Source organism: Eriocheir sinensis, chromosome 68, assembly GCF_024679095.1.
Source record: "Eriocheir sinensis breed Jianghai 21 chromosome 68, ASM2467909v1, whole genome shotgun sequence".
NCBI lineage: Eukaryota > Metazoa > Arthropoda > Malacostraca > Decapoda > Varunidae > Eriocheir > Eriocheir sinensis.
In genome coordinates this window covers 6,602,806-6,612,716 of record NC_066576.1, presented here as the reverse complement: position 1 = coordinate 6,612,716, position 9,911 = coordinate 6,602,806, and the positions used below count along the sequence as shown (strand labels likewise).

General features: G+C 44.4%; 1 protein-coding gene and 1 long non-coding RNA gene across 7 annotated transcripts in view; one reads left to right on the top strand and one right to left on the bottom strand.

Moving 5' to 3' along the window:
• Positions 1 to 132: 132 nt before the first annotated feature.
• The window catches only part of LOC126988230 (uncharacterized), a 44,520-nt gene continuing 34,741 nt past the window's right edge, over positions 133 to 9,911 (top strand). Inside the window, exon 1 of the long non-coding RNA XR_007741756.1 lies at positions 133 to 269. This is a non-coding gene — a long non-coding RNA (uncharacterized LOC126988230). The remainder of the gene's footprint in view (positions 270 to 9,911) is intronic.
• Positions 4,591 to 9,911, bottom strand: part of LOC126988229 (uncharacterized) — a 17,721-nt gene continuing 12,400 nt past the window's right edge. Inside the window, exons 2-4 of one of the 6 annotated variants that reach the window (XR_007741753.1) lie at positions 7,517 to 7,730; positions 6,146 to 6,643; positions 4,591 to 5,913 (exon numbers count right to left, since the gene is read on the bottom strand). Coding sequence is in view for 1 of the 6 variants with exons in the window: in XM_050846254.1 (XP_050702211.1) it covers positions 6,474 to 6,643; positions 7,517 to 7,730 (384 nt within the window). In the remaining 5 variants the exon portion in view is untranslated. Of the gene's footprint in view, positions 6,644 to 7,516; positions 7,731 to 9,911 lie in introns of all 6 variants that reach the window. The other 5 variants (XR_007741755.1, XR_007741754.1, XR_007741752.1 and 2 more) reach the window with 5 other exon arrangements.

Below are 9,911 nucleotides of genomic sequence, written 5' to 3'. Positions count from 1 at the left end.
ACCCCCTCTAGGGAACTTTACAGGGTCACTTAAAGCTTCGGAATCCCTTAAAACCCCCCGCGTGATGCTCCACTGTCAGGGTCCTCTCGGGGTCCTCGTCTGCGTCCCCTCCCGGAGTCTATGGAAAAAGAAAACAATGTGGTTCTGCGCAAGCATCACAAATTAGCGCGGGCTTTAGCTTTACCCTGCCAGTGGTGTGTGTGAGGACCTGTGTGGGTGCCCCTGCAGGTGTGGAGGCCCCCCTGCCGCGCCCCCTTCACCCCCGTCAGGTTAATAGTCCGCCTTTTCGTTGTAGACCTTGTGAGCCATTCCTGTTTACCTGTCTTTTTTTGACTTGCATGGGGGGACTAAGGTAATTTTGGGGGTTGTTTTGGTATTGACAGGGTGTATTTGTGTCCCCTGCCGCGCCCCCTTCACCCCCGTCAGGTTAATAGTCGTCCTCTCCGTTGTAGACCTTGTGAGCCATTCCTGTTTACCTGTCTTTTTTTTACTTGCATGGGGGGACTAAGGTAATTTTGGGGGTTGTTTTGGTATTGACAGGGGGTATTAGTGTCCCCTGCCTCCCCCCCTTCACCCCCGTCAGGTTAATAGTCCGCCTTTTCGTTGTAGACCTTGTGAGCCATTCCTGTTTACCTGTATTTTTTTGACTTGCGTGGGGGGACTAAGGTAATTTTGGGGGTTATTTTGGTATTGACAGGGTGCATTAGTGTCCCCTGCCGCGCCCCCTTCACCCCCGTCAGGTTAATTATCGTCCTTTCCGTTGTAGACCTTGTGAGCCATTCCTGTTTACCTGTCTTTTTTTGACTTGCGTGGGGGGACTAAGGTAATTTTGGGGGTTGTTTTGGTATTGACAGGGTGTATTTGTGTCCCCTGCCGCGCCCCCTTCACCCCCGTCAGGTTAATAGTCCGCCTTTTCGTTGTAGACCTTGTGAGCCATTCCTGTTTACCTGTCTTTTTTTGACTTGCATGGGGGGACTAAGGTAATTTTGGGGGTTGTTTTGGTATTGACAGGGTGTATTTGTGTCCCCTGCCGCGCCCCCTTCACCCCCGTCAGGTTAATAGTCCGCCTTTCCGTTGTAGACCTTGTGGGCCATTCCTGTTTACCTGTCTTTTTTTGACTTGCATGGGGGGACTAAGGTAATTTTGGGGGTTGTTTTGGTATTGACAGGATGTATTAGTGACCCTGTAGGTGTGGAGGGCCCCCTGCCTCGCCCCCTTCACCCCCGTCAGGTTAATAGTCCGCCTTTCCGTTGTAGACCTTGTGAGCCATTCCTGTTTACCTGTCTTTTTTTGACTTGCATGGGGGGACTAAGGTAATTTTGGGGGTTGTTTTGGTATTGACAGGGGGTATTAGTGTCCCCTGCCTCCCCCCCTTCACCCCCGTCAGGTTAATAGTCGTTCTCTCCGTTGTAGACCTTGTGAGCCATTCCTGTTTACCTGTATTTTTTTGACTTGCGTGGGGGGACTAAGGTAATTTTTCGCCTTGTTTTGGTATTGACAGGGTGTATTAGTGCCCCTGCAGGTGTGGAGGGCCCCCTGCCTCGCCCCCTTCACCCCCGTCAGGTTAATTATCGTCCTCTCCGTTGTAGACCTTGTGAGCCATTCCTGTTTACCTGTATTTTTTTGACTTGCGTGGGGGGACTAAGGTAATTTTGGGGGTTGTTTTGGTATTGACAGGGTGTATTTGTGTCCCCTGCCGCGCCCCCTTCACCCCCGTCAGGTTAATAGTCCGCCTTTCCGTTGTAGACCTTGTGAGCCATTCCTGTTTACCTGTCTTTTTTTGACTTGCATGGGGGGACTAAGGTAATTTTGGGGGTTGTTTTGGTACTGACAAGGTGTATTAGTGTCCCCTGCCGCGCCCCCTTCACCCCCGTCAGGTTAATAGTCCGCCTTTCCGTTGTAGACCTTGTGAGCCATTCCTGTTTACCTGTCTTTTTTTGACTTGCGTGGGGGGACTAAGGTAATTTTGGGGGTTGTTTTGGTATTGACAAGGTGTATTAGTGATTGATATTGTTATTACTATATCCTCTCGTGGTGTTGTTATGTGTGTTTTATTAATAAATGGCGTTGCGAGTGACGGGTTGAGGTTGCGTAGTGATGTGATTATGAGGCGTCAGTGATAGGCCTAGTGTTGGCAAATTTGCGTTTATACTCTCTTGTAGCATGTGTTTGTTAGTGTTTTGGGATATATTTCAAACATCTCCGTGACGTGGTACACTTCTATCAAGCTGTCATTGTTTGTTAGTGTCTCGTCCGTCATTATACATTCCCGTCACTCCCCGCCCCCACCACCCCGAAGTGTCATGGAGTGTTGGGTCAGGTCAGGTCAGGTCAGCGAGGCACACTCATTTCACCTACATGTCCTGTTTACTCACCTTCCGAGGCCTTCTAGAATTACATTACGCGCTACTTTTAATGATTCGTTCCCGTCACTTCCCGCCCCCACCTCCCCGAAGTGTCAGTTGGGTCAGGTCAGGTCAGGTCAGCGAGGCACACTCATGAGTACACCTACATGTCCTGTTTACTCACTTTCTGTCTACGCAACATGACCGAGGCTTTCTAGAATTACATTACGCGCCAGTTTTATTGATTGGGTTTCTTCATCGTTGCGTACGCCTGTGCTGTGTGTGTGTGTGGCCACGGGATATCGGGCGGCTCGGTGCGTAGTAATTCTAGGCGGAGAACTAAAGTCTAAACATATCGGGTTCCCATTACTATTATCTTCAAATGCCACAAAGAAGAGTGACCGTGTTTTCATTTTAAAGCTGCCATAACGATCCCCTACCATTGTATCTTTTTAGTCTCCTGGTGCTACGCCCACATGTATCCTTAGTTGCATAATCACACTCTGTAATGCCTGGGGGTTGGGATGGCATGCTCCTCCCTTCTCCTTCATTCTTTTACTTAAATAATATTCATGTGTCCGTGTTATCTTTGTGTTGTGATTGATATTCCTTTTAATTTTCGCGAAGGATTAAAGGTACGTGGAGTGCTTTCTCTTGTATCATAATTTTGCGATATGTAGCTAAGCATGGTATCGTGATCATGTATCGATGTTGGAGTTATGATGCAGACTCGTTATGTAGCCTTGCGCAGTGGTAGGGGCAGGAATAAGCTATAATTCAAACTCTACACACACACACAAAAAAAAAAAAAGTCAGCCTCATTCGTACGGTGAACTACTGGCCAGTGTGTTGAGTATTTATTTAAAGGTAACGCTGCTGATTATTGATGAACAGCGATATTGCAATGCACCTTTTCGTGGAAGAATGAGGCATTTTATTTTATAACAGGAACACTGTGTATTTGCAGACATAATGATAATGTATTAATATTATAAGGACAATAATTATTTACCCCCCTCTTATTACTGCCATTAATAACAATGATAATAATAATAATAATAATAATAATAATAATAATAATAATAATAATAATTATTATTATTATTATTATTATTATTATTATTATTATTATTATTATTATTATCATCGATAAAAATCTAAGCATGAGTTGTTATTGCTTGTGTGTGTTAAGAGGGTTCCATTGTTTAAAAATAAAATATTCAGTTTGATATATATATATATATATATATATATATATATATATATATATATATATATATATATATATATATATATATATATATATATATGCATCCATTCCCTCTCCCGTGGCTTATGCACAGGGCTATTCCAAGCCTTCCCTGGGCCTCGTGCAGAATGGTATCTCGGGTCCCGCTTCCTTAAGCTAGTACTGTATGATCTTAGGATATATTTAAACTTTTGACAGAGTCTGGCACAAATAGTTGCTTTCTAAGCTTCCCATTCTATCCTTCTCTCTGTACTTTTATCTCCAGTTTCCTTTCCGGCCGATCTATCTCTGGTTTGATAGATAGATTATTAATTTAAAGTAATGGGAAGGTTGTTTTGTTAGAAAAAAAATAATGTTGGTGTTTGTTATATGAAAAACTGGGTGGATTCTAATGTTAGATGGAAGAGTTTGTTTGGTCGTGTGTGTGTGTGTGTGTGTGTGTGTGTGTGTGTGTGTGTGTGTGTATTCCAAGTGCAGAAGTGATAACATTTAGGGGACGGAAGTTTTGCAGTGTTCTCTTTTACATCAATGGAAATAGCTGAGGGGCATAACAAACAGAAAAAAAAACTCGCTAAAGAATGGAATGAATGTAATGAAAGGTTGTATCCTTCATAGCCATAATAGGCAGATCAAAACTGTCCCTGTGAATTTTTTGAGTAAAGGCGGTATGTGAAAAAATGCAACGTCACACACACACACACACACACACACACAGAGCAGTAAGTAGCGTTAGGAGCAGTAAGTAGCGGGCTATTTTCTTTTTTTACGCCCTTGCACTGTCTCCTCTGCTGTAAACACACACACACACACACACACACACACACACACACACACACACAGAGCAGTAAGTAGCGTTAGGAACAGTAAGTAGAGGGCTTTTTTCTTTTTTTCATTAGTTTTCTTTTTTTACGCCCTTGCACTGTCTCCTCTGCTGTAAAACACACACACACACACACACACACACACACGCACACATGTAGGGTATACAATAAAAACCGTCTTTCTATGTCTTTTTAGTCCTCTTTCAGTACAAAACAAGAAAAGTTAACCACAGGAGAAATAATGCGATAATGAAACAAAAACTGAGACAATGCCAGTACAAACAAACACCACAAACACAGTACACGTGTATTGAGATCTTATAACAAAAAGGTATAACAAAATCCCAGTAAAAAAAAAGGAGGAGGGAGGTGGGAGGGGCTGAGGCCATAGGAGTTAGGTATATGAACGGAATATAAGGAACCATCAAACATCATCATTTTTGAGACATTTTCACGACACATCACATGAAGGAATATAGCCGGTGGGATAGGAGGAAGGGGGGGAGCCATAAGAACCACGATTGAGTCCCGAATCCCACACCATTAGAAGAGAGGGACGGGCCAAAATACATAACCGACTGGAGTAGAAAGACACAAAGAACCGTACAGGAGCCACATACCCATTAACCCTCTATATTATCCTACGTGTTGAGATGTTATATAACCAACGAGTGGGATTGAAAGACACGGAGAGCCACATAGGAGCCAGAATGAGCCACGATTCCCAAACCACAAGGAAAGAGAGAGAAAGTAGCAAAAGACTCTCTCAGTATCTTACGGGGCTATATTACACTGGGCAAATTTTCCGTGGATCTTCAGTCAAACCACGATTTCCGATAGCGTGGTTCTCCTATTTCCGTGGTTTTCTGACGTGTCCACGATCTTCCAAAGCTACGGTAGATTTCACTGAAGGACGATGGTATTAGTCACCATCATCATCATCAGCAATAACAAGAAACAAAGGAGAACCACGCTAGCGGAAATCGTGGTTTGACTGAAGATCCACAGAAGATTTGCCTAGTGTAATAGCCCCTTTAGTGTGCCTAGGTCTGTATCGTCACGGGTATAGCCTCCAGGGTGGGTGATGGGGAAGCTAAATGCAGGAGACGGGTGTGTGTGTGGGTTGAACTGGCCGGAGCTGCGTGTACTGAACCGCAAGGATGAGATGACCAAGAGTTATCACAAGAAGCCAGAGTAGGGAGTGGAGCTTCTGTTTGCAAGGCTGGAGATAAAAAAGAAGACACTATCATGGAGAGGCTTGATAGAGTAGAGCTTCTTTTTTGCATGGATATAGACCGAAAGAAAATAGAGTAGAGCTTCTTACTATCAGGAGAAGTCAAGATAGGGAGCATATTATAGAGCTTCTTTTAACAAGGATGGAGATCACAAAGAAGACACTATAGTTGAAAGCCTTGACGGAGAGGTGAGCATTGTAAAAGTCAACGTGTTTGTGTTTGTAAGAATCTTTAGACGTAAGAAGAGAAGGTGAAGGAAGAACCTCTCTATCTGGGGGTCTTGTATGTGTATTACGAGTAACCAAGGTAGGAGGGAAGCGTGTCAATGTCTCTACATGTATGGGTCTATAGATGTAACGAGGGAAGCTAAAAGAAGAACCTCTCTATCTTGGGGTCTTGTATGTGTATTACGAGTAACCAAGGTAGGAGGGAAGAGTGTGAATGTCTCTACATGTATGGGTCTATAGATGTAACGAGGGAAGCTTAAAGAAGAACCTCTCTATCTTGGGGTCTTGTATGTGTATTACGAGTAACCAAGATAGGAGGGAAGCGTGTCAATGTCTCTACATGTATGGGTCTATAGATGTATTAAGGGAAGCTAAAAGAAGAACCTCTCTATCTTGGGGTCTTGTATGTGTATTACGAGTAACCAAGATAGGAGGGAAGCGTGTCAATGTCTACATGTATGGGTCTATAGATGTATTAAGGGAAGCTAAAAGAAGAACCTCTCTATCTGGGGGTCTTGTATCATCACGAATAGCCTAGGAAGGAGAGCCATGCAAGGGGGTCGCAGGGGTCAGGCTGAGAGGAGCGTGTGAGCGGGTTAACCGTTGTAGGGATTGGCGCGGATAGCCAGCCTGTTGACGGTGCCGAGGTAACGCTTTGGGTACTTTTCGTAGATCTTGGACATAAGCCACTTCGCCTCGCGGGCCTCTTCCTGCGTGCACAGATTCAGGGGACAGTGGCCCCTCATCATCACCTCGGGACCAAAGCCTGGAAGAAGACGTGATTAGTAAATATTGATAAATAAGTACGGTAATAATGGTAGGCAATGGTTAATGAGAATACGGGGATAAAAAGACAATGATTAGTGAGTAGAATGTGATAATTAGACATCGCTAAGTAGACAATGTGATAGGTCAATAGTACAGGCTACATTTTTGCCCCGTTGGGAATGCGATGTGTTAGCAATAGCCAGGATAGGATAGCTGAAGATGATGATGAAGTAGACAATAAATAACAAGACATTAAGAAGGAAGGGAGGATGGAGATTAGAACAGTGGAAGAAGCAGGAAAGGGGAAAGAATAAAGGGAATAAGAAGCAGTAGGGAGCAACATATCTTGACTTCTCTGAGTAAGAAAAAACAGGAACTTGAAGAGCACGAGAAGGAATATGATGAAACAAAACAACGTGAAAATAAGAAGAACAAGAAGCAGCGAGAGGACGATGGGACCAATAGATAGGGCACTGAAGGACACAGCTACTCATCTCTTTAAGCAGGACAGGAGCCAACTAGAGGAGGGAGGACTTGAACTTGAAGACCACGAGAAGGATTTAAAAGACGAGTAGAAGAAGAACCAAAACAACCCGCGGAAGAAAGAACAAAAGAAAAATGTGGTTACTCACGTCTCTCAGCAAAACAGGAGCCAAAGAAGATGGGGGGATTTAATGACCACGAAAAGAGTATAAAAATGAGTAAAAGAAGAACAGTTAACAAACAAAAAGGAAAGCCGAGAGAAATCTACTCAACACACGATCACTGTGGACTCAACAGAACGAAAACCAAAGGAAGAAGAAAGGAAGACAACAAGAACAAGCCACGGGAGAACAAAGGGAAACGGAGAGCAATGCGGTTGGTCACTCACGTCTCAACATGACCGCATAGTCGTCGTCCAGCTTGCACGGGAGCCCCTCGATGCACGCCAGCGCCTTCTTCACCGTCTCCGGGTTGTTCACTGCCACAGTCATCTCCACGCGGCTAGGGATGCGGATAGGAGGACGCTGACCCGGCGGCCTGATGTTCTGCGCCTCCGACACGGCCACCGCCACCGCCACCACTATTACCAGGCACACGCGCATCTGGAATACACACGCACGTACACAGTTAACGTACATACATACATGCATACATAGATTCATACATTCATAGAACATAACCATGAACAAACATCCTTATACATTCTTACACACATACAACACAACCGCACATACAAACTCACATGTAGATATAATATAAACATTTGATTAATATATACATAGAACGCACGTAAACACATATATACGCATTATACAAACACACACACACATACATACATACAAAACAAGCACACATTCTTTTCCATAGCTCACAAAGGAGACTAGTCGAGTTCTTATGTGTATTTTTTTTCTTTCACGTTCAGAGTGCAGAAGTCTTGTGTGAATCCCGTAACGTTTGAGGCAAGGGGTCCCACTGTGTGTGTGTGTGTGTGTGTGTGTGTGTGTGTGTGTGTGTGTGTGTGTGTGTGTGTCGGGGGAGATGAGGAATGGGAGGTAAGTTAACATAGGAAGATACCGGAGGAGCTGCGTTGCACTGCCGCGGGGGTTGTCAGGTCGTGTGAGCGTTGGGCAAGCAAGGATGAGAAAGAAAGAAAGAAAGAAAGGGTGGGGAAGTGGGGGAGTGGGGGAGTGGGGAGAAGTAAAGGAAGATAAATGAACGTGAGGAAAATACCGTAAGACCTGTATTGCAATGTTGGGCTCAGATCGTGTTTATGTCGAGCAAGCAAAGATGTGTTGCAGGCCATGGGGTCGCCAGCCAGTCTCCTCTATACTTTCCGGCCATTCTCTATTGCCAGCACGCACCGCCCTGCCTTGTGTGGTATGCGGGGACGAGTCAGGCAGGTAGGTAGGTAGGGCAGCCGCTATAAACCTACACTCGGGGGCTGCGCTGAACGGACGCATTGTTGATAAGGAAACAGTTGGGAGATGTAAACCTTCTGACCTTAGATTTTGGTATTTTGGTTCCATATTTTCTTACGATTCGCGGCTCCCTCGCCCATATTAAGGTTTTGGTAGGGGTGGTTGTGTTAGTGTTTTCCATGGGTAGTTAAATGAGTCTTGTGATAGAATTTCTTCGACCCATATTCTCACAATTTTGTTAAGTCTCGTAGAAGCTGTGTTGGTATTTCAGGGTTAGTTTTGTGAGCCTAGTGATAGTTTGACAAGGCTTACTGGACCATGAATTTCTTAGACCATATTTGATAAGTCTCGTAGAAGCTGTGTTGGTATTTCTGTGTTAGTTTTGTGAGCCTAGTGATAGTTTGACAAGGCTTACTGGACCATGAATTTCTTAGACCATATTTGATAAGTCTCGTAGAAGCTGTGTTGGTATTTCAGGGTTAGTTTTGTGAGCCTAGTGATAGTTTGACAAGGCTTTAGTCCACCCATGAATTTCTTAGACCATATTTGATAAGTCCCGTAGAAGCTGTGTTGGTATTTCAGGGTTACTTTTGTGAGCCTAGTGATAGTTTGACAAGGCTTACTGGACCATAAATGTGAAAAAATTAACACATTCACGAGATCCCGACTAATCTCCATTGTGGCCTTTGAAAATAGTTATGCCTTTACCAGAACAGCATAGCACCTCTGTCATTGCCACTGTGAATCACTCTCTTACATAACCCGGGAGGAGGCAGGATGTCAAGTCTAATGTTTCTTTGTATAGTACTTCTCGGTCAAGGGTTTCCTCGTAATTATACCACATCATACAGTCATTATATAAGTCATTACTATCCTCCTCCTCCTCCTCCTCCACCTCCTCCGGCAGCTACACTTATCCTCACGGCAACCACCCTCATTTCCTCCTCCTCTTCCTCTTCCTAGATGTTGCGCCGACTAAACGAAACTTTCCAACTTGTTCTGCCTCTCCCTCTCCTCCTCCTCCTCCTCCTCCTCCTTCCCTACACCCTCTTTGTCTTTCTCCTCCTCTTCTCCTCATCATTCTCATCCTTGTCTTCTTTCTCCTCTGTGTAATATCTCCTGGACAGCACAGTGGTGAAAGAGTAAAGATGCTGGTTAACTCTTGCATAAGGGGTTTGGACAGCACAAGGATTCTCTTCCTCCTAATCCTCCTTATCGATCTTCAAAACGACCACCTCCACAATTAACTACCTTCGCTTCTACTACTACTACTACTACTACTACTACTACTACTACTGCAACTACTACTGCGTCCTACTTCTTTCCCGGCGGGGTTGTGAGAGTGAAAGATCGTGTAGAATATTT